The following is a 26,308-nucleotide window of genomic DNA, read 5'->3' on the forward strand; positions in this document are numbered from 1 at the left end:
CACAATACCCTAAGGATTTTTGTTTGTGACACTTTCCATAAGCTGGGTTTATTCTGGAAAAAAAAAAAAATCACATCAAACAAATAAAACCAGTCACTTGTTGTGTGCTTCTGAGTTAGGAATTTAACTGATCAGGACCCCTTAAATGAAGGTAATGCCTGATTTCATTCCTAATTGAGATTTCTTTGACAATAGATATCCATGAAACTTTAGAATACTTCTTTTCCAACAATGTAAAGATTTAGTAAATAATTATAAGATTATTGTCACTTTCTCAACTTTTAAAATAATTATATTTAGAAATGTTTTATTTACATCGGTTTTTAGAAATTAGTTTATATTCAATAAAGAGACTTAATACTTAAAGGAATTTTGTAGGAATTCTTTGCCAACATAAGAATCCTTTTATAACTTATTATTGCATAACTTGTTTGCTTAATGTAGATTTTCATATGTCATATTTTCTTATAACAGGTTAATATACACCCTTATACAGTAAACATTTACTAAAAGGAGTTATTACATATGATCTCACTAATAACTAATGCTGTTAATACCAGTGAGTAAGTGGAAAGTTTAGTCTACTTTTTAAAACAATTCACAAAATGTTTTGTAATCAAGATATGTCCTATTATAAGGACATTGTTCACCATTCTTTCTATAACTAGGAACATAATATATATAAAAATATACATATATACACATATACATGTGTATGTATACACACACATACATAATACATATACACACACAGAAGTTCACATTTTTAACAGTAGTAGTTACCTAATTAGTAGCTCTCTTCACTTTAACTTGTATTATCTCTCTGAGTATGAATTTTATTTGTTGTGCAGTCAGAGCCAGATTAAACATTGACAACACTGAATATAAGAACTTTACTTTGTAAAAAAACCTAGAAAGGAAAACTCCAATTTTTATGGATAAAACTATTAATAGATTCCAACAGTGCATTCTTGCCTCTCTATAAGTAAAAACATGGTATTTTTATTTTAAGCTTTCTTCTTAAGAAGTCAGTTTGAAGTAAAGAGACTGTTTTGAAGGAATATGTAATATAGCTCTTATGTTTTGATTTATAAAATCATAAATTCTGTATCTAAGTTGATCTATTGAGGAAAATTGATAAAATTAATATAGACCTCATAGAGACTTGTTCTTAACAGCTTGACAGTTTTGAGTTTTTTTATATATGTGAGAAAATAATTGCAGAAGCTAATATCAGAATGCCAAGACACTCAGTGCATTTCCCCTTAAACTCCTTTTAAGTCAATGTCATCAATAGACAGTACTGAAACCTGTGGCTGCTTTGGTCAAGACTAGGAGTGCTGTTTATGGTATTAGCAGGCATATTGCTGGGACCTAGATAAGAAATGTAAATTTGCCTGTACCTCATTTTCCCATTCTCACTACTAGGTTGCAGTAGAACTCAGAGGTTAATACACGTCAAAATTGCTTTGAGATGCTTCTGTGACTGGTGCTCTTAAAAATGTGATGGCTTAGAATGTAATGTTTTAAAATAATTAAATTATATTTGCATTTAATTGAAGGTATTATTATTAAACTTAGTGCAACTCTTTCTCTTCATTTCTGAATACTTCTAGTGCAGACTTCCATTTCCTTTTCTTCATGTATCCTGCTCCTTCCCTCTATCTTAGTCAAGAAAATTGAAAGAGAGGTTTTTCCAGCTTTCTCAGCACATTTCTGGTTTACATTTTAAGGAGAAATGTGATTTGCTTGCCAAATTACAAGCATCAGTTTTGTCAGTAGCTTAACTTGAGAGTTTAGTTAAAATAATTTTTGTATGCTGATGTGAAAGTGTTTTTCACCATCCTTCTTGTAATAGCAGTAATTTTTCTATCTTTATATTCAAGAAAAAATATCTGAAATTGTACTAAGAGGTCCCCTAATCTGTACTGCATTTGGTTTGAAACAAGATAATTCACTCATTACTAATCTTAAAATCTCTGAGTTTTAAAAACATGTAACATCAACTACACCCCAGGACCTTCTAACTTACTCCCTGCGGTCTACATTTCTGAATGCTTTTAACAATTAAAGTCACTCCCCCACCCCATACTTTTGAATAGTTAAATGAAGATAATGTGGAGAACATACCTTTACTAAATCAATATTCAGGTTAAATATTTGGACCATGTTTGTATTCAAATTATGATAATCAGTAATATCTTTGGATTTGTTTCTCTTTCCAACTTTCAGAAAATAAGTATTCCCTCCAAAAACCCCCATAAATCAACAAAGTAATATACTTACTGATACAATATAATATACTTACCGATACATGCATAATGCTTAAGTAGTATTAATTATACAGTTACCGAAACATGCAAGGATCAAAAGATTTTATTTTTAAGAAGGATTTCTCATGCTGCATGGATTATGTTGCTACATAATAGCTCAGTAGTACTTCTGCTGAATTGTAAAATAGCTTAGAGAGGAATATGATGCCCATAGTTGGTGTAATGCATTGGTAATTAAGAGGGTGGGAGGTTAAGCTTCATTAACTGCTGAGGGATTGTATCTTGGGTTTTATTATGCCCTAGAGAACATAAAAAGTGAGAAGGGTCAAACTGTTGGAATCAGATTTTGCTTGTGCATCTGCCAAAACAAAGACCACAAAATAATAAAGCAGTAAGCACAGAATGACATGAGTTGAAAAGGGAAGAAATATATCTACAGCATCTTATGGATAAGGATAAGTGCTTCTGGTGAAAAGAATTAAAAAAATACTGGAGTATACTTTGGTATTGAAAGTTTGTAATAATTTCATTTCATATAGCTTTTTTAAAAAGTCGAATAGATAGTTGTTTTTGTCCAAAGGTATTGCCAATTTCTTTATTCTTGTTAATTTTCTAACTTGGTGTATTTGATTAAAAGAGAGACAGACACTTTATACTTGCCATACTATCTTCTGTGGGGAACTTATGATGCCTGCTTTTTATTTTTATTTATTTATGATCCTTATTACCAAATGTATGTGAACTGTAAGCACCGCATTGCAGAAAAGAACAAAAAATCTGATGTATATTCTTCCTCTTAGGAAACAAGGATACTGGGTTAGAAATCAAGACGGGGTGATTTTCGAAAGTATGAGGGAGGATGCTGATCTGTGATTGATGGCTATAATAGTTGTTTATTAAAGAGATTATTCTTAGCATTCTCTCAAAATAGACATTTTATCAAAACATCAATTAAATTTTTTGTTTGATTAGATACAGGCATTGCAACAAATGTAGAGATTACAGATACAGTGGTCACCTCTGATAGGGTCAGTGATTCACCGTGAGCAGAGTAGGTGATGGCATACTTCAAAAATTTTAGGGCTTACAAATATAACAACATGTTGAATGCAAACTCTTACAGAAATTTCTGAATATTAGAAAACAGAAGTACCAGAATATTTTTTTTCCCAAAAATGTCATTTCTTGGTATATCTAATCATTCATTTTCACTTGAAGAGAACAGGAAAATGGATTTCACTTCTTACATTCCCTCCATTCCTCAGTATCATGTCACATTTTTAGTTCCTTCCTTTTCTTCATGTTTAGTCCTTAACTTTCTTGTTCTGCTTTTTATTCTCTTCGCAGCAAGTCTTTTTTCCAACCAGTTTTATTGAGATGTAGTTGACATATAACATATTATTTTAAGGTGTACAACATAATGTTTGGTTATATGTATATATTGTGGAATAACTACCACAATAAGTTTAGTTAACATCCATCACCTCACAGTTACAATTTTTTTCTTGTGATGAGAACTTTTAAGATCTACTCTCTCAGCTACTTTCGAATATACAATACAGTATTGTTAGCTATAGTCACCATTGCTGTACCTTTATCATGTACAGAAATTATTTATCTTATAACTGGAAGTTTGTACCTTTTGACCACCATTGCCCATTTCCCTGCTTCTGGCAACCACCAATCTATTCTCTATTTTTATGAGGTCAGATTTTTTAGATCCCACATATAAATGAGCTCATATGGCATTTATCTTTCTTCATCTGACTTATTTCAGTTAGCATGATGCCCTCAAGTCCATCATGTTGTCACAAATGGGAGGATTTCCTTTCATTTTTTTTATGGCTGAATAATATTCTATATATTAAACATTTTCTTCATTCATCTGTTGATGGATACTTAAGTTGTTTCTATGTCTTGACTATTATAAAAAATGCTACAGTGACATGTGGCTACAGATATCTCTTTGATATAATGATTTCATTTCCTTCAAATATATACCCAGAAGTGAAATTGCTGGATCATATGGTAGCTCTATATTTAATTTTTTGAGGAACTTCCATACCGTTTTCCATAGTGGCTGCACCAATTTACATTTCTACCAACAGTGTACCAGGGTTCCCTTTTCTCCACATCCTTGCCAAAACTTATCTCTTATCTTTTTTATGACAGCCATCTAACAATTATATAAAATAAAATACATTAAAAAAATTTTATGCTTGATAAACAATATATATGTCTTCATTGTATTAAAAAGTGTTACCATTTTTCATTTTTACACTTTCTACCTCTTTATTCCTTTTTTATACTGCTGAATTATATCTTCAAATAATTTTTTCAGAAAACGTTTGTGGTAGGTAAGCTTTTGAAACACTATATACCTTTTAAAAAGTATTTTGCACTTACGGTTAATAGGCAGTTTTCCTGTATGGAGAATTCTAGATTTAATATCAGATTTCCTCGTATTTTGAAGACAGTCTTTCCTTGTCTTTTAAAATCCAGTGTTGCTGAGATATTTAATGCTAATCTATTTCTTGGCCCCTAGTAACCTCTAATCTGCTTACCATCTTTATAGTTTGCTTTTTGTAGAATTTTACATATGTGGAATCATGCAGTATATAATATTTTGTATCTGGCTTCTTTCACTTAACATAATGCTTTTTAGATTAACCATATTCCTATATATATATCAGTAGAGTTTCTTTCTTCAACTGATTTTTTTAGCCATTTACCAGTTGATGGACATTTGGGTTTCCACTTTTGACTATTAAATGAAGTTGTGTGAACATCCACGTACATGTCTTTGTATGGACATGTTTTTATTTCTCTTTAGCAAATACCTAAGAAGATAATGGCTGGATCATATTGAAAGTGTTCACTTTTTAGAGAAATTTCCAGACTCTGCTCTCAAGTACCTGTGCAATTTTGCATTCTCACCAGCTGTGTATAAGAATTCCAGTTGCCTGCTTTCCTTTTAACATTTGGTGTGACCATTTTTTGAATTTTATTTTAACAATTCTCATACACACATTGTCCACTTTGTAAGAGAATAGTATGAAAGAACGTTCGAAGTATAATTATATCTCTTTCTGAGATATTTAAGGGTTAACTGAGAGGTCTATGGATGCATGCTGCCCTGAGCCAGGAGAGGGAATTAACTAGTCTTCAATGACTGAGGAAATAATTGTAGAGAAAGTAAGGAGGAAGCAGAGCTGAGAGAAGGGGAGAAAAGAAGAATGAAAGACAATAACCTGACTTATTATGTACTTTGAGTTTGACATGCAGTCGAACATTCAGGTAGAATATTCAGAAGGCAGTTAAAAATCTAGGCCCAGAAATTGCAGAATGATTGGAAACAGAAATTTGTTAGCAATCATTTATTTTACCCTCAAACGTTTATTGAATGCTTATTGTATGTCAGACACTGTTATGGACTGAATGTTGTGTCCCCCCTAAAATACATGTTCTTTTCGCATGCAAAATACGTTTAGTCCAACCCAAAAACCAATAGTGAACCTGTGAAACCAGGCAAGTTATGTGCTTCCATAATACAGTGGTGGGACAGGCATAGGAGAAACATTCCAAATCCAAGGGAGAAATCAGAAAGAAGGAATGGATGATGGATCCCAAGCAAGTCTAAAATTTAACAAAGCAAATTTCATTAGATCTTAAGGCCCAAGAATAAGTCTCTTTGGTTCAGTCCTCTGCCCTCTAGGCCCACTGGGGTAGCAACATCATGACTCTTCAGCTGGGCGGGGCACCCTTTTGAACCGAGGTGGGGGCAGCCTTATCCCTCAGGCCTGTACACTTCAGGCCTGTGGTGGGAGTGGCAGCCCTGATGATCTCTGAATCAGTTTTGGGGTCCTTATTCTCTTTTCTTTCTTTTTTTTTAAGTTTTTTTGATGTGGACCATTTTAAAAGTCTTTATTGAATTTGTTACAATATTGCTTCTGTTTTACGTTCTGCTGTTTTTGGCCGCGAGGCATGTGGGATCTTAGCTCCCCAACCAGGGATCGAACCCGCACCCTCTGCATTGGGAGGCGAAGACTTAACCTCTGGACTGCCAGGGAAGTCCCTTTTCTTGAAGGATAGCGCATGTTTGATACCAAATAGCTCTGTGATCTTGTCCTGTAAAGTCAAAGAATTCCTTAATACCATCTTGCCTTTTGTAGTCCCTTTAGTTCAAACTGGCCGCCTCTCTACAGGTATAATCTCATCTCTGTTCCTGGCTTCTGTGAGATATCTGATTAAGCCTAAGAGTTGTACCCATGATCCTTTATCAAATGATTATTCAGCCAAACCCTTAGTGTACTTTAAGAACAAGCTTTCTTATTTTTTGCAATATTGATAGGTTGAAAAATTTTCAAATCTTCAAGTTCTGGTTCCTTTTTGCTTATCAATTTCTTTAATTTATCTCTTTCCTTTTGTATTTTACTATAAGCATTCAGGAGGAACCAAGCTGTTCAGAAATTTGCTTAGAAATCTCCTCAGCTAAATATTCAGTTTCATCACTCACAAGTTGTACCTTCCACAAAACAGTAGAACACAGTTCAGCCAAGTGTTTTGCCACTTCATAACAAGGATCACCTTTCCCCAGTTTCGAATAATATGTTCCTCATTTCCTTATGAAACTTCAACAGAATCACACTTAACATCCATAATTGTAGCATGTACCTCAAAACTCATCAGCCTCTATCCATTACCCAGTTCCAAAGCCACATTTCTATTTTTACATATTTGATACAGCAGCATACCATTTTTCAATACCAAAATCCCCATCACGTTGGGCTACCATAACAAAATATCAGACACTGGGTGGCTTAAACCACAGAAATTTATTTTCTCACAGTTCTTGAGGGTGGGAAGTCCAAGATTAAGGTGCGTGCTGATTCAGTTTCTAGTGATAGCTCTTTTTCTGACTTGTAGCTGGCCACCTTTTCACTGTGTGCTCACATGACTGCTCCTTTTTGCGTGTGTGGGGAGAGAGAGAGTGCTTGATCTCTAGTGTCTCTTCTTATAAAGACACTAATCCTATTGGATCATGGCCCCATCCTTATTACTTCATTTAACCTTAATTCCCTAAAGGCTTTATCTCCAAATACTATAATATTAAAGGGTTAGAGTTTCAACATAAGAATTTGCAAGGGGCTTCCCTGGTGGCGCAGTGGTTGGGGGTCCGCCTGCCGATGCAGGGGACGCGGGTTCATGCCCTGGTCCGGGGGGATCCCGCATGCCGCGGAGCGGCTGGGCCCGTGAGCCGTGGCCGCTGAGCCTGCGCGTCCGGAGCCTGTGCTCCACGACGGGAGAGGCCACAACAGTGAGAGGCCCGCGTACCACAAAAAAAAAAAAAAAAAAAAAGAATTTGCAAGGACATAAACATTCAGTCCATAGCAGGTGTTAATGATGAAAAGAGACTAAGACATAGTCCCTACCCTTAAGCATCTCACAGTGGAATCACTGAAATTTGAGAAGGCTTTTTTTTTTTTTTTTTTTTTTTTTTGCGGTATGCAGGCCTCTCACTGCTGTGGCCTCTCCCGTTGCGGAGCACAGGCTCCAGACGCGCAGGCTTAGCGGCCGCTCCGTGGCATGTGGGATCTTCCCGGACCGGGGCACAAACCCATGTCCCCCGAATCGGCAGGCAGACTCTCAACCACTGCGCCACCAGGGAAGCCCCTGAGAAGGCTTTTTTATCTAAATAAAGACATATGAAGAATTTTTATATAGATTTTTTTTTAAGTTGAGACTTCTAAAACACTAGGAATAATGCTGGCAATGCTAGCAATGATACAAAGTCACATGCTTTTTGTTGTGTTGAATTTTGTAGTGAATGCAATATGGACATTCAGTTTGCAAGGAAGAAACATCTGTAGTTAATTAAATGGAAGAGGAGGGATGGGGGGAGTGGGGTAGACTGCTATTTCCTCTATTTCATTTCTTCCCTTTAATGTTGCAACTTCACTTCAGAGAGGGTCTCTTGGATTGGATAGTCATCATCATATATGGATATTCCCAAAAGAGCTTTCTTTGTCTCAAGCACCAATCACTCTTCTAATCTGATGGTTTTAATACAAACACACTACTTCATGGAATAACAAATATTTAAGCTGTTTTTCCTTAGAAGAAAGATAATACACCTAATCGGCCCTTTGAGACTCCATAACTCACTCAATACTGCAAAATAAATTTTTTTGAAATGCCTAACATTGGTGGGAGGTGTTCCTTTTAATATTGATATAAAAATGAGTTTGGGGTTGGTGGGGTGTGCATAGACCACCATCAGCTCTTTTTTATGGCACTTATTTGCCTTATTATTTCTGTTTTGTTTTTTGTTTTTTAAGTTTTTGTGTCTATTTATAGATAAAATATGAAGATTTAGTTCTCATTTAATACCACACATTCTCTTTATGTCTCTGTTTCTCCTTTCAGTATATTTAAGTTGTCTTCCCTGGTCAAGTCAGTTATTCATTGTTTACATTGTGTCAATTTATTCATTACAGTACTTAACATTCTATAATTATATGTGTATCCGCTTTTTTGGTACACCAATTATTTTTTCTGAAGTTAATCATTGCCTCATTTTTTTCAACTGTATCAATTATTAGTTCATCTCCAAACTTTCCACTAAAGCCCTAAAACTCCCCCTTAATGTGTTTAAGCATCATCTCCCTAGACTTCTCCATCTTCTTCTTCCAAATGGATTGCTTGGTCTGTAGGCTGTCTACATAGCTGTTATTCTGGTGCTTCCCTTCTTCATCCTAACAGTTGCCTTTGAGAATGAATGGAAGTAGAGGGTAAGTGTGAGATGATAAAGTTGTTTTTTTCTTTTAATTTTGTACGTCTGAAAATTTTACATTAGTTTGGTTGACTGTAGAACACTAGGCTAGAAATAACTTCCCTCTGTAAAGTCCAGTGTTGCGTTTGCAAAGTTTGATGCCATTCATATTTCTGACCTGTCCCCACCCAACCCCTGGAAGCTTTTCAGATATTTTCTTTTGCCCCTCTTGTTCTAAAATGTCAGAATTATATGCTTTGATGTAGGTCTATTTTCATTTACAGTTTAAGTACTCCATAGGATTTTAAATCTAAAATGTCATAATTTTCACTTCTGGAAATTTGTCTTAGGTTCTTTCTTTGATATTTTCCTCTGCTGTATTTTCTATTTTTCTGTCTAGAAGTGCTAAATCTAAAACTCTTAGAAGAAAACAAAGGTTTTCTTTGACCTTTGTTTTTTTTGATCTTGGATTAGGCAACAGTTTCTTAAATATAACACCAAAAGTACAAGCAACAAAAGAAAAAAAAACCAATAAATTGGGCTTCATCAAAATTAAAGTTTTTGCATCAGAAGACACTACTGATAACACATATATATGGAATCTTAAAAATAAATAAATAGTCATGAAGAACCTAGGGGCAAGATGGGAATAAAAATACAGACCTACTAGAGAATGGACTTGAGGACACAGGGAGGGGGAAGTGTAAGCTGGGACAAAGTGAGAGAGTGGTAGTGTGTATAAGGACATATATATACTACCAAATGTAAAGTAGATAGCTAGTGGGAAGCAGTTGCATAGCACAGGGAGATCAGCTCCGTGCTTTGTGACCAGCTAGAAGGGTGGGATAGGGAGGGTGGGAGGGAGGGAGACGCAAAAGGGAAGAGATATGGGGATATATGTGTATGTATAACTGATTCACTTTGTTATAAAGCAGAAACTAACATACCATTGTAAAGCAATTATACTCCAATAAAAATGTTAAAAAAAAAGACACTGCTGAGAAAGTAAAAAAGATTAGTCACAGAATGTGAGAAAATATCTGTAAATCATGTACATGATAGGGGTCTAATACCCAGAATAAATAAAGAACCATCACAACTCATCAACATAAACAACCCAATTAAAAAATGGGCAAAGGACATATAGACATATTTCCAAGGAAGATATACAAATGACCAAGACTAGCACATGAAAAGATACTCAACATCATTAGTCATTAGTGAAATGCAAATCAAAACCACAATGAGATACCACTTCATACCCACTAGGATAGCTATTTTTAAAAAAAGAAAGAAAAAGTGTTAGAGAGGATGTGAAAAAATTGGAACCTGCAAACATCGTTGGTAGGAATATGAAATGGTGCAGCCACTGTGGAAAACATTTTTGTAGTTCCTCAAAAAGTTGAACAGAGCTCCCCTATGACCCAGCAATTCTTCTCCTAGGTATGTACCCAAGAGAATTGGAAATATATGTTCACAGAAAAACTCATGCATGAATATTCATAGCCACTTTAGTCTTAATAGCCAAAAAGTGGGAACAATCCAAATGTCTACCAGTTGATGAATGGATAAACAAATGTGACATATCCATACAGTGGAATATTATTCAGTCATAAAACAGAATGAAGTATTCATACATGCTACAACATAGATGAACCTTGAAAACACCATGCTAAGTGAAAGAAAGCAGACACAAAAGGCCATGTGTTATATAATTCTGTTTATATGAAATGTCCAGAATAGACTAAACCATAGGGACAGAAAGTAGATTAATGATTGCCAGGGACTAGGAGAAGGGGGAATGGGGAGTGACTGCTTAATGAGTATGCGGTTTCTTTTGGGAGTGATGAAAATGTTCTGAAAGTAGAAAGTGGTAATGTTTGCATAACTCTGAATATACTAAAAATCACTGAACTGTACACTTTAAAATGCTTAAAATGATGAATTTTGTTTTATGTGAATTTTATCTCAATTAAAAATACATATCTATATACATGTATATAGATATTTATTATTTATATATATGAAAACCTTTATATATATGTAATCTTATAAACCTTATATATATAACCTTTAGATGGATGTTACTAGAGTGTACTTTCTATACATATTTTGAACATTTTCATCCTTAGCTTTAGGAAACAAGCATCTGTTTTATCAATACTAAAATTAGAATCATTATAATTTTCACCTTACTTGTAACAGTTTTTAAAATAGTGAAATGTCCGCCCTAGGAGTAGATGCATATTTAATAAGATATATAAGGAAATGCTTACCTGTTTTTTTGTTTACATATGTTAGCCATATTAACGAGGTCTCTAATATTTTAGGTCTAGTTCTTTAATACTCTACACCTTAATGTTAGAACATTTCTATTCAAAATTGATATAGTTTAATCAATGAAAGAAAGTGTGGTATACATTTTAAAAATATACATTCCATCTCTCTTGCAAAAAAATTTTTTAATGTTTTTGTTGTTCAGTTTTGGATGACCTTTGTTAAAACTATTAGTAAGTGTTCCTGAGATTGCAAAAAAGTTAACACAAATATTTATACTAAACATTGCCTAATATTGGCAATAAAAAAATGTGCAGCTCTGAGTAATAGTTAAGACAATTATTTGACTGAATTCTCATAATCGAACTTTTATTGAATGCTTAACATGTGGCAGGTACCATTCTCTGCATTTACATTTTTAACTCATCTATTACTTACAACAAACCAGTGAAGTAAATACTATTATCTACATTTTTTCCGTTAATCAGTGGAGGCATATAGAGGTGCTACTAGTGGTCAGCGTAACCACAGACACAACTCTGTAAAGTCAAGATTTGAATCTAAACAGTCTGGATGCAGAATTCAAATTCATAACTGCTGTGTTGGGTTGAACTATATGCCTCACAAATATTTGTTTCCATTGGAAAAATAAGTTACTTTATATTTTGTAAGAGATTAATACTTTGCTAGGAATGATGTATTCAGAGTTTTAATGATACAACTATTTTCTAATAGTGGCATATATTATAGAGTGAATCCACTTTGAGATCTTTTAGGAGGTGACTAAGATATATGATGGTTACTGTATTTCTAGGTGATTAGTTGACTTGATTCTAAGCATAAGTAAATTTGATCCTGAAAAGTAAAAGTTGCAACTTGGACTAATTTATGACGTGGCACAAGATTATGTTTACTATCCAAATGCCCCACATTATCTTTATGATTCTATGTAATAAAAAAACAAAATTATTGCTGGTGCTTTCCTTCTGCAAAAAACATGTGTACCTTTTTCTTTGGATTATTTCTATAGTACCTCTTCACAAAACGATGTTTCTATATGTTTTCTGGTAGCCACTCAGTAGGTCACTCAGTAGTAGGTCAGCTTCCAAAAAAGAAAAGAAAAATTGGAATTCAATGTCTCTTCATTTAATCAGAGATTTTAAATTCTATTTTCATTTTTAGAAGAAGATCATAGGCTTGCAGGTGCAAAACTAATGTGTGATATGGGCAAAATAAATGTCTTTATTCTTAGTTGTTACTTCACCCATTATTTCGGTGAATGAGTTTGAATTCTAGAATTACAAACCAGTAAACAGATTATGCACATGCTTTATTTTTACCTTGTGGCAAACATAACAATAATTACATGTAATACATAAGTGCTAATTCTAGACTTTGCTTGAAATGTATAAATTTTTCTAATGATCATAGCCTCTTGCAATAGCATTTGATTTTTGCTAGTATAAAAATTTGAGTATTTTCTTTAAATTCTAATTCACTGGTAAAAATTTAAACTTCACATTTAATATTATGTAAACCCTCTTTCTCTGCTTTAGAAATATCTATATTGTCATGATTTTATGCTTGAATCAATTTGAAGTTGTCAATTTTTAATACATTGGAAAGTTCTAGTATTGCTAATATTATGATTTAAGAAAATTTTCACTTTTTTTTTTTACCACAGATGCTCAGTAATATGTCATTCTGTTTTCTTAGGAACTTCCTGCACCATTACTTGATGATAATTGTAAAAAAGAATGTGATGAAGACATATATAATCATAAAACAGAATCTAACATTAAGATGAAAATAGCTTGGCGTTACCAGTTATTACCCAAGATGGAGGCAAGTCAATAAACTATTTCTAAAATTTGCAAATATATTTGTTTTCATTTTACAGGATCTCTTGTGGTATACTTGTTATTCTTTAAATGTAATACAATGTATATTTATTTATTTATTTATTTTTTGCGGTACGCGGGCCTCTCACTGTTGTGGCCTATCCTGTTGCGGAGCACAGACTCCGGACACGCAGGCTCAGCAGCCATGGCTCATGGGCCCAGCCGCCCTGCGGCATGTGGGATCTTCCCGAACTGGGGCACGAACCCGTGTCCCCTGCATCAGCAGGCAGACTCTCAACCACTGCGCCACCAGGGAAGCCCTATATTTGTTTATTTAAATAATTAGTTATTTCATTTGTAAAGTATCTTATCAAGATGACTTTTTCCCAGTTTTATTCTGAAATAATTGACATATGTCACTGTATAAGCTTAAGGTGTACAGCATGGTGGTTTGATTTACATATATTGTGAAATGACTGCTAGAGTAGGTTCAGTTAACATCCATCATCTCATATAGAGAAAATGAAAAGAAAAGAAAGAAGAAAAAGAAATATTTCCCCTTGTGATGAGAATGCTAGGATTTACTCTCTTAACTCTCCTATATATTATTCAACAGTCTTAGCTATAGTCATCATCATGTACATTATATCCCTAGTACTTATTTACCTTATAACTGGAAGTTTGTAACTTTTAACCACCTTCCTCCAATTCTCCCTCCCACTACCCTCTGCCTCTGGTACCCAACGTCTAATCTGTTTTTTCTGTTAGTTAGTTTCTGTTTTATTTTGTTTTGTTTTTAGATTACACATGTAAGTGAGATCATACATTATTTGTCTTTCTCTGTCTGACTTATTTCACTTAGCATAGTGCCACTAAGTTCCATCCTTGTTGCAAATGGCAAGATTTCCTCATTTTTTATGACTAAACAATATTCCATTGTATATATCTCACAACTTCTTTATTCATTTATCCATCAATTGACACCTTGTAAATAAAGCTGCTATGAACATAGGGTGGCATATACCTTTTTGAGTTAGTGTTTTCATTTCCTTTGAATATATTCCCAGAAGTGGAGTTGCTAGATCATATGGTAGTTCTATTTTTAATTTTTTGAGGATCCTCCATACTATTTTCCATAATCACTGCACCAATTTACAATTCCACCAACATTGCACAAGGGTTTCCTTTTTTCCACATCCATGCCAGCATTTGTTGTCTCTTATCTTTTCCATGATGGCTGTTCTAACAGGTGTGAGGTGATTATTTTAACAACTTAACATTGTGGTTTTAATTTGCATTTCCCTAATGACTAGCGTTGTTGAGTGTATTTTTATGTACCTATTGGCCTTTTTAATTTTGTCTTTGGAAAAATGTTTATTCAGGTCCGTTGTCCATTTTTAAATTAGGTTAGTGTTTTTTTTTACTATTGAGTTATATGAGTTTTTAAATATATTTTGGATATTAACCCCTTATCAGATACATGTTTTGCAAAAAATTTTTCCCATTCCATAGGTTATCTTTTCACTTTATCGATGGTTTCTTTGGCTGTACAGAAGCTTTTTAATTTGATATAGACATACTTGTTTATTTTTTATTTTGTTGCATATACTTTGGGTGTCATATCCAAAAACGTATTACCAAGACCCATGTCAAAGAGCTTTATTCCTGCGTTTTCTTCTAGGAGTTTCATGGTTGCAGCTCTTACATTTAAGTCTTTAATGCGTTTCAAGTTAATTTTTGTGAGTAGAGTAAGATAGGGGTCCAGTTTCATTCTTTTACATGTGAATATCTAATTATCCCAGCACCATTTATTGAAGAGAATGCCTTTTCTGTATTGACTATTCTTAGCTACCTTGTCAAACATTAGTTGACCATATATGCTTGGGTTTGTTTCTGGGTTTTCAAGTCTGTTCCATTGGTCTATTTGTCTGTTTTTATGTCAGTATCATACTGTTTTGATTAATATAGCTTTATAGTATAGCTTGAACTCAGGAAGTATGATGCCTCCTGCCTTGTTCTTCTCTCTCAAAATTTCTTTGGCTTTTTGGGGTCTTTTGTGGCTTCATATAAATTTTACTAGTGTTTTTTTTCTACCTCTGTAAAAAATGACATTAGAATCTTGATAGGGATTGTACTGAATCTATAAATGGCTTTTGGTAGTATTAACATTTTAACCATATTAATTCTCCCAACCCATGAACATGGAATACCTTTCCATTTATTTGTGTCTTCTTCAATTTCTTTCATCAGTGTCTTGTAGCTTTCAGAGTAGAGATCTTGCACCTCCTTGGTTAAATTTACTCTTAAGTATTTTATTGTTTTTGATGCTATTGTAAATGGGATGATATTTCCTAAAAATAAAATTATGGTTTGTTTTTTTTTTACCCAAATAGATTATTGCATTTCTTCCATAATCTCCCTATAGAATCTTTTATTCTAGGGTTGCAAGACAGAGTAAGTGAACTAATTAAGCCATTTCTATCTAATATAGTTGCCTATAAATATTCAATATAAGTAGTGGTTCTTTGGAATTACTGTTTTTATTCCTGTACATTGCATTTTCAACCATTACATTTTCAAGCTGTCTGGTAACCTCTCCTATCTAGGATAAACTAAGAGACAGGATGTGAGGGGAAATTTTCTGAGAAGTCAAAACACATGTCAGTAAATCTGCCTACTAAATAAAGCTTATGAACTCTGCTCCTATTGAAGGCCCCTCCATTTGATTGTTTCCTTCATTCATTTTTCAGAACACTTTGAAGTCTACCAGACATTATCATACTGGTAGAAAAGTGGGGGAAATTCTATCTGAATAAGACAATTCCCATACTCCACACTTCTCTAGTCTTCCACATTGACATCAGTGTTACCTTTCCCAATTACAGAAATATGTTTATAACACCTCTTAACTGAAAATGCCTAATTTGGTTTCCTGTTTCCTGCCCCCTTCTAAATGCATGGCAGACTGTCAATCACATTACCTTCCTGCCAACCTTAGACATAGCCTTAGAATTCTCTGCAGAATGTCTGGGTGGTCACTACCAGTTAATAAGAATTAGAATGTGAGATGAAACCCATTATAAGCCCACAATGTGCAATATAAAATTCTCAAGTTGTATACAAGATTTATACCACCTAATCCAAGCCTACCTTTTTAGTCTCTGTCCTGTGTGTATATAAAACACTATATTCACCCATCCTATGAGGACTGCTCTTTGGGAATTGCTTGTATTTCTGCTGGTGATGCTTTTCACTTTCTTATTCACCAACTCATCCTTCTCCAAGGGCAAATGATATGTAATTATCTAATTTCTTATATTTGTTTCCATAGCACCACATGCATTTTAAAGTACTTCTCTACATTGTTTTATAGTTAGTTGGTAGTATAATTCTTTTCTCCACCAGACAGAATTCTGTAGAGGACAGAGAGCTTGTTTTATTATATTTTCTGTTGTATCTCCAGCACCTATGTTAATGCCATTTATTCATTCAGTCAGAAAATATTGATTAAGTATCAACTGTGTACCAAGTATAAAATGTGTTGTAATAGGTGGATATTAAGCAATGGTAAATTGTTCTAATTTAGGTGGGAAAGCTATTTGAATAGTATCATTTTTAAGTGAGATTTATTAAAATGACTGTGAACAAACTACAAATAGGAGAGGGGTTATTTGCAACTCATAGTAGAATAAGGAATAGTCTACCAACTAAATTTTTGAAAACAGGAAAAAAAGTAAAAAGGAAACTTAGGTAGTCCTTAAACCTACAAGAACAGATGCCAAATTTCAATTATAATAAAAGAAATGCAAATTAAAACTGTACTGACCTGCCATTTTTCTATTATTAGATTGTCAATAATCTAAAATGTTTGGTAAGACACTAAATTAGCAAAGGTGGGAAGAAACTAGTACTCTCATACTTTGCTGGTAAAAATGTAAATAGGTACAGCTTCCGTGGAGGGTAGTTTGGCAGTGTCCTTCAAAATTACAAAAACGTATACCCTTTGATTCTTTTGGAAATTTACGTCATGAATATATTTACTCAGATGTACAATGAATTATGTATGACCTACTTATGAGGCATTTTTTTAATAATAAAAGATTGGAAATAACCTAAATGTCCATCAGTAAGCAACTAGTTAAATAAATTACAGTATATGTGGACAGGAGAAAACCATACATTTGTATTAAAAAGTGAAAGGAAGCTCTATGTAATCAGAATTTGTTACAGGCATAGCTTAGAATGGGATTGAAAACTGGGTACAAGAGACCAGAATAAATGTGGTTATTCTGCTTGGGAAAACGTGAGTTAATTTACAAAGATTAAAACAGACAAGCAATGTAGGGACTAGCACTTGAGAACCCTAATAGCAAAGAACTTCATGCCTTTAATCTGGCTGATTCATTTAAGTAACTGGGCTTAAGGGTGACTCTTTTGTAAAGAGTGACTGTATTTCTAATTTTTTCTACTGGTATGTTCTGAAAGTCATTAAGAACGTAAGCTCTAAGTTGAATTTAGCTTTTGTGTAAAGACAATATACCAATTCAGTTTTAGATCATATAAAATACTTGTATCTTCCATTTCTTTTATTTTTACTCTTAGCTAGGTTTTGGTCTTTTCGTTGGTCACTAACATTCTTGAAGTCAAATTGTCAGTGAAAATACAAGTGATTGAAACTTTAAGCCTTTTTTTCTTGCTGCTTCTTATAAAATCTGTTTAAACTTAGGGAGAAAGTTCTTTGTTTCTTTATAGTTAATTGTCTCCTTCTATATTGTAATTACAGATGCCATTCCTGCCCCCTTTCACATATGAGTAAATACTGCTTGCTCTGTTTTTACTTTTACAGTATGGTGTGCTTGCCGTTGTTATTATGGGGGTAAACTTTTCAGAGGTTACACATTAACACAAGCCTCAGTTTTCAAGGCTTACAGCTTCAGTGTTTTAAAAATTATGCTCTTACAATGATGTTCTCCAGACGACTTATTTTCCCATTTTCTTCAGGACTCCATTAAAATATCACTTTATCGGGAATGTCTTCCTTTGTCACTCTGTATAAAGTAAAACCTCTCTCTCTTTCTCTCATCCCCTTTCACCACCATATTTCTCTTCAGGGTACTTGCCATCATCTAGCAGATAATATATCATCCATCTCCTCCTACTAGAGTGTGAACCGATGAGAGAAAAAGACTTTTACTATTTTGTTTTACTGGCATATGGTAGGTGCTCAATAGTAATTTGTTGAATACAGGAGTGAATAACATATAGTTTGTGAATTAAATGTTAAAGTGAGTTGAGTTGTATTAATTAATACACATAAATTAGCAGCTTATTTTGAATTTACAGTCAATGGTCAAACTTAAGTTTACTGGTATTTACAAGTAAGTTCTGTCAAGTTTAGAAAATAGAATCATCTCTGGCTTCTTTGCTTTTCTTTGAAATGTCACTAGCATGTATATTTGCCTGTAACAGAAATTTTATATATGATGATTCGCCAAGACTGAGTAGACTTTGAGGATCACTCTTCACTATCTACTTTATAAATCCAGACCTTACCTTGCCATTATCATTTTAAAAACAACAACAGTAAAACCCTGGTTTTCTGTATTTTACTTGGGACAAACTATAGTTAACACTATTATGAGTGAAGATTAAACAAGTAGTCCAAAACATAATGTAACAGAAAGGTATTCGGTTGATTATCAGAGATGCCTCTTAATTCAAGTCATCACCAGGTCCTTAAGAGTGTAGTCATATTCCCATTTAGGGAATGCAAAAAAGGATAAGAATATGTACACCTAAATAAATAACAGTAGCTCAGTAAAGCATAAAGTAGTGCTTCTTTCTGTTGGAGGCGTGTGTAGTTTTTAGAAGCCTACCTTCCCTCATCCTGTGATTTTGATTTTCTCTCCTACATGGCCATGCCTCCTTCTTTCCTATCCAATCATCAAACCCTATTCCCTCTTCACCCCAAGAATTCATAGCCTGCAGCATATTCTGAGACTTAAGTTTTTCAATATTGTAGAGCTCTACTACCAATGCCTACCATGGCTCCAGCAATTTATGACAGCATATTAGATCTTTATTATAGTAAATCCTCATTACACTTTGAATTTCCATCTTACTGGTTCAGCTACAACAGTCCTGTGATAGATGTGTGCATGTTGTAGATGACAACAAATACCATTTTTCCAATAAAGCAATGTAATTGCAAAGGATAGTGATGGATCTTCTGATTCTCTGGTGAATCATGACACAATAATAATAATTAATAATATTTATGTAGCACTTTATAATTTACAAAATATTCATTTCCAGTATTGCATTAGATTCTCACAACAGCCTAGTGAAATAGTTATTATTAGCTCTGATTTCTGGTGATTGAACTGAGGCTCAAAATGGTTTAGTAACCGTTTGGGTTCTTGCTTTCTGTTATGCCATGCTGAGAAACAAAAAATGATAACAATAATAAGAAAATGTCTTATTTAGACTGTTTATTTGTGGTGCAGCTTTTCTCTGAAAGTTTTCTTTCTTTCTAACATACTTAAGTTGGGGGATGGTATTGTTTTGTTGCTCTGTGCTCCTCCTGAACCCCCATCAGAGTTCATTCTCCTTTGGCATAATAAATTTTTACTGAACCATTCCATTTTACTCTCTTCCACAGTTGACAAAGTTAAAGAGTAGTTTATGAATGTGAAATAGAAGTTTTCATAATGTAAAACTAAAGCAACATGTCTTATCAAACTGAGTAAATGGAATAGTTATTGCTGATAGTTTAATTTTTTTTAATGCATTTACTTCTTCAGGAAGTTGATAAGTTTTCATGGATTACCATTACTACTACTACTACTGCTACTACTACTATTATTATTATTATATTTAAAGCATTTAATGACCTTTCTTTAGAGGAAATATTTTAAGTCTTTGTTTTACAATTCTAAGCCTCAGAAGATTTCACAGCATTCCAGTTATCTGATGATATGTTAATGCTATGTGTGTTGGGTAGAAAAAAACTTACAAAATTGTTTTTCCTGTAAGAATATATTTAATTTTCATTTTTTATTGAAGCATTAAAGTTTCTCATCATTAATAAAATGGTTAGTGTCTACCTTGTGAATATATTGGTTGCCCTATCTAATCCTAATTTCTAAAAAATTAATAATTTAGTTTTAATAAGAAAAGCTTCCAAATTTATTTTGATTAATTATTTGTGTTCTATATGTAAACTGTCACAGCATGAAATCAATTTTCTGCCTTGATTCATCCCAAATCTGAGAGTTCTGTCACTTTAATATTATAATTAGGAACATTGATAGAGACGGCAACTTAAAAAGCATACTCTGCTTCTTGGCAATTTAGCATATTTCTCAAAGTGCATAGGATTTCAAGAACCTTCAGTCCACTAATAAATTTATTAACTCAAACTTAAAAGAAGCGAAAAGTCTCTCTTTCTTTCTCTCTCCCCATGGCCAGTCCGCCAAAATAGATTATTCATGCTTATTTGATTCAGGTAGGCTTTTGCAAGCTTCCCTACTAGGCCTGGGAATGTGGTACATTGAGGCCTTTTCAGAGGCTTCTGACATAGACCAAGCTTTTATTGCATGGTGTTTTATTATTACCAAATCCTAGTCTCCACCCAGTTTGTAGGCACTCTGCTTATTCTTTTGAATCAGGAAAGGTTATCACCTACCTTAATCCATGCAGCAGTGTGGATTAAGGACACCAGTGTGCCCCAGGATTCTCAAAGAGGATCCTGGAAACTTCTTGTTTCTTCTTTTTTGCTGTCTTTACTAAATTCTATTGGGCCTTAGGGGGATTTGCATCTGAAATGGGCAACCTGGTGTTTTTCTCAATGAAGACATCAGATCAAAGTTCAGTTAGTCAAGGCCTTTCTAAAACATTAAGGGGGTTTGGACTTACACAATAAAAAGATGAGCTCTAGCAGAGATTGCAGTAAAAACATTCTGAACTATAATCCGGATAAAGAATAGATTATAGGCCAAAGAACAGACCTTGTTTAAATTGCTTTAGACTAATAACTTTACATTTAAAAACTTTACATCCTATTTTTAAGAGACAAATTTTAATGTGACATAATGTATTTGTCAGTACTTTTCGTGGCAAATAGATAAATCATGTTTTTGAAACCATACTTCTGTTTATATTGTATTGAAAAGATTAGATTAAGCCAACTGATAGGTCTCTTTCATTAATGAAAATAAACAGTACCTTATGGAGGAATGAACAGCCATTTTATCTGGAAAATAAGTGTCAAACCCTCGGATTCTGAATCTGAGAATAATGTGTCTATTAGACTTTAATTTTTTAATTCTCTATTACTATATAATTTGATGTTTGTAGGCATTTAAGAATATGAATTCTTGAAGTCTTAAAATGCAAATATCTAGTGTCAAACAAATGTCTCTTTCTTCTCTAAATTTCAAAGTTGTCAGTTACTTAGTAAAATAAGTTAAGAACCTACTGTGTATAATTCTTTAGTTTCTGTAAAGATGATCTAGTTTTGTCGAATGTTCTGAAACTTGTCTGTTTTGTAGCATTCAAGACAGTGGAAGTTAAGTAAACTTAGATCAGAGACTTTATTAGAAACTATTGCCAGATGGAATCTGTTACTAGTTCAACTTTGGATAGAGGTATATTTGAATAGAGATATATTTCTAATGTGCTGAATGAAAGAAATCAGCCAGAGTCCGTTCAAAGCAATGTAATAATAATGTTATATGACTGAGCTTCAACTATCCTATGTAATTAAATTCAGCATCAATAGTTATTAGAGTTTCTTATAAGAAAGATAATTGGTTGGAGAAATTGTTAGTAGAGGGCACAAAAGAGGAATTATCAATGAACTAATGAATATGCCAGGTTTCTGATTTAACTAATAGAGCTTATGTACATTCTCCCACTGTATCATGTACCTTGTTCCTATCTGGAATATCCCAGTATATTTTATACTGTTAGCTCAATTTTAAGTTTGTGAGAAGTTTTGAATACTATATATACACATGGTCTTATGAGAATTTAGTTTTAAAATGATGCTTGGTTTAATGTATATAAATAGCTAGTTTCTTTTGGGCCCCTCAGCAATGAAATAATGTGGCTTAAGTTTTCTTTTCATTCTTAGTAACTGTAAATTTATTTTATTTTTAAAACTTGAAGTCTTAAATGTTAATTGAGTTATATATATAAAATTTTTGAACTGAGGAAGGTACAGTAAAAAGGCAAAGAGGTGTTCAATTTCTTATCAAACTTAGGGAACCACCAGGAGTGAAGATACCTGGGAGATGTAAAGGTTGATTTCTAACTATCAGTAGTTTATAATAATAAAGATTGTTGTATGCTTCTTTGAAATTTAATAAGTCTATATATATCAGCTCTTCCTTATTTGCATTAAAATGCATAAATATATCAGAATTTTGCTGAATGTAGGATAAATAAATTGCAGTTTAAAGAAAAATTTTTAACAAACAATATGGGTTTTCTTATCAGGCTAGACCAGTATCATCTTCAAGATTTGGTCACTATTATGACGTATCAAAAAGAATACCACAAGAACTAATTGAGGCTTCAAAATGGCATGGATTTTTTCTTCCAGAAAAAATATCATCAACTCTTAATTTAGAACCCTGGTAAGTTAATGATTTCAATTTACCACAGTCTTTGAAAGAATGCATATTTAAAGGTACATATCCTAATAAATGTTTTCTGTATAATATGTAACCTTAATTGTACATGTTTCATATTATTTCATTATATATGGTTTTCTTCTTTTTCTCATCCTGTAACTGTTGGACCTACTATTACTCTTAATTTGCAACTTGAAAAATCTGGATACCAAATTTACAATGCCTGCTGTTTTTATTTTCAATAAAATGTGAAATAGTTCTATATTAGGGTCTTTCAGCCCTAAATGCACATGGATACCTAAATATTGCTTATTGATAATAATAGTGAAAATGGTATAAAATCATGCTTTTGCTCCATGTTTTTTGATACATGCTCTTTCAGAAAGTAAACAAGTACTCTTTTCTAATATTTTATTTATTAAGGCTTTCTACTTCTAGTTATGCTGTAAATAAAATAATCTGTATTTTTTTAGATAACAAGAGAATTTAGGGTTTGAGTTTTGCAATGAAAAGTTTTAAGTAATAAAATAACAACATATATGGTATTACTAACTATATTAAAACACAACTCTGAAAATTACAGTACTTGACATTGAATAATTTATAAAGTATTAGGAATATTTAATTTCAATTCTTATTGCAGTTGGATCAAGGGAAGATAATTCACAGAATAGGTTGTTGCCTCTGTTTTCTTTTGCACTGTAAAACCTTTATTTTCAAAATGAGATGAGTTATTAAATGGAAATTTAATAGATAGGAAGTTGTGAATGGAAATGACTTAAAGATATAGATTCTCTTTCCCAGAAATATTACATGAAAATTTAGTGGAGACTATCCTATTTATTTTTATTAAATCTCTTTGCCCAAAAAATTATTTATTAGTGCATTCTCCAGTCCATATGGCTGGAGACTTACGGAAAATGGTGCTTTGATGATGCTTTAGTGTTAATAGCTGCCATTAATGAATGACTGCTATGTGTCAATCACTCTACTACATACTCTACATTTGTTATCTAGTGTAATCCTTGTATCAGTCCTATAAAAGTTTGTACAGTATTCCCATTTTCCAGAAAGAGATACCAAAATTCACAGAGGTGATTTATCTGAGCCTCAACTATTAAGTGATCAAACCAGGATTAACCTAAGTCAGAAGATCCCTCTCTTTTTTTTTTTTGCCTTACTGCTTCAAAGGACTTCGGTGTCCTTCACCTTTATCTTCTTGTGTTGTATAGTAAAGAGCACTGATAAAGAAATTAAAAATCTGAGTTCTGGTACTGAGTTCATCCTACTGTTACTCTTGGGCAAATCCCTTAAATTCAGTGAAAATAAATATCCTCTTTTGAAAAATAGGGGTGGGGTATGGGGGTTCTAGGAGGAATACCACCTGTCCTTCCTGTATCACTAATATTTTATTAAGTTTGAATGATTATATTGATTATACTAGCTCCTAATTTTTGTCATTCACTGAACCAGACATACATATACATATACTTGGGAAATAGGTAAAAATAGTGTTTCCATGATTTGTCAAATAGTAAATCATGGAAACCAGATTCAAAGTCAGTTCTTTCTGACTTCAAAAAATCTGTGTTAGCAGTAATGCTATCTGTACTGCCTCCATTCATGGAGTGCTTAGGGAAATGAAAAATGTACATTAAGTATGATGTAAATACATGAAAAATAATATAGTGTTACTTTTGTAATTAAAAAAAAAATTAAGGATAAAACATTCTTTAAGCCGGAAAGTACAAAGTGTTTTTCATTTGTTCAGCAACTAAAGAGAGGAGGGAGTTAAAATTTGTCAATTTTCTGTTCAGTGTCAGGCACTGTTCTAGGCATTTGACCGTGGGATATCTCATTGAATCTTCCCCACAACCCTCCAAGAGAAGCAATATTATCCCCACTTTATAGGAAACTTGAGGTCAGAGACGATGAGCAGCTTTGCCACTGTTTCAGGCTCTGAGTGACTAAGCAGACACCCAAACCCAAGTATCCAAAACCCTCTGCTCTCTTTTCTGTACCAGGCTGTCTCCATTTACTGCTGCAGTAACTGTACCGCACACAAAGCTGGGCACCTGAAAAATTAAACCTTATTGGATGTGGAAATACAGTCTTTAAAGTATATTTTAAGAATATTTTTGAGAACTAACAGCTTTGCATGGAACAGGAAAATTTATAGATTTTAATTACCAGAGCAGTATTTCATTTCATAGTGGTTAACTGATAATTCATTTATTTCATATTAAACTTAAATGCTTAATTAAATGTAATTAAACTTTAAACATGTAATTAAATTAATTTTGAAAATGGGTACTTTACCATGTGAGATTTATTTTAATTTATGAAAAGCGTGTGCTCATTTCACTAAAATGAACTTTACTGGTTCATTTATAAAACAATAAAGCTAAGCCTTACAGTTGTCCTTACTTTTCCTATAATTAAGACTAGAGGATCCCACTATTGTGTATAAGGATATAATATATAATTTTATAATTTCTAAAGGCACTGTTGAAACATATAAAGTTTTTTTACAGTAAGAAAACCAGAAGGTCATTTAAAATCTGCACTAATTTTAAATTATTGGTAGGTTTGCCAATGGAAAATGTTCATACATACAGTTTAAACTTTCAAGTTGAAGCCTAGGTATAAAAACCTGAGATGTATCACAATAATATTACCCAGATAATTTTGTTTTGATATTTCACTGTTATAAATCTGATTATCTCAATCATAAAGCAATGACAGAAAAACTGATTTTGAGAATAAGTTGGTAGCCTACAAATTTAAAATGAAGTAAGCTTTGCTAACAGGTATGCCCAAGCACAGTTCTGTTTCCTCACTAGAAAGATATTGTCATTATTTATTATTTATTAATGAATCTACTAACATACTGCTTATCCAACTGTTACAGACTGAATGTTTGTGTCCACCCCACCCCCTGCCAAATTTATGTGATGAAGCCCTAGACCCAATATTTGGAGATGGGGCCTCTGGGAGTTAATTAGAGTTAGACGAGGTCATGAAGGTGGAGCCCTGGTCTGATAGGACTGGTGTCCTTAAGAAAAAAAGGGAGAAACACAGAGCTCCCCACTCTCTTCTTGAGTAAACACCCAGGAAAAGCCATGTGAGCTCACAGCAAGAAGGTGACCATCTGCAACCCGACACTAAACCTGCGAGCACCATGATCTTGGACTTCTAGTCTCCAGAACTGCAACAAAATAAATTCCTGTTGTTGAAGCCACCCAGTAGTTTGTTATCGTACCCCAAGCCAACTAATACACCTATAATATTGTGAAATGTTACTTTTTAAATTATAGATATGTTAGGTCTTGAATATTGAGTTTACATAAAGTTGGCAGTAAATAGAATGATTTTGTTTTGATATGTTTCTTTGAAATTCAAGATTTTACTTTGCATATCTACGCTAACAATAGCTAATAGTAACTAAAAGTTTTGTATTAAGTTGAATGAACTGAATTCTGAGAGAACTAGTTATCTTTCTAGGAA

The 26,308-nt window shown here is 33.2% G+C and overlaps 1 protein-coding gene across 1 annotated transcript in view; it reads left to right on the forward strand.

The window, feature by feature from the left end:
- Positions 1 to 26,308, forward strand: part of ELP4 (elongator acetyltransferase complex subunit 4) — a 246,719-nt gene that overhangs the window by 49,805 nt on the left and 170,606 nt on the right. Inside the window, exons 4-5 of the mRNA XM_065883004.1 lie at positions 13,039 to 13,167; positions 22,665 to 22,804. Of these exons, the coding sequence (XP_065739076.1) occupies positions 13,039 to 13,167; positions 22,665 to 22,804 (269 nt within the window). The remainder of the gene's footprint in view (positions 1 to 13,038; positions 13,168 to 22,664; positions 22,805 to 26,308) is intronic.

This window comes from Phocoena phocoena, chromosome 8, assembly GCF_963924675.1.
Source record: "Phocoena phocoena chromosome 8, mPhoPho1.1, whole genome shotgun sequence".
In the NCBI taxonomy this organism is placed as follows: domain Eukaryota; kingdom Metazoa; phylum Chordata; class Mammalia; order Artiodactyla; family Phocoenidae; genus Phocoena; species Phocoena phocoena.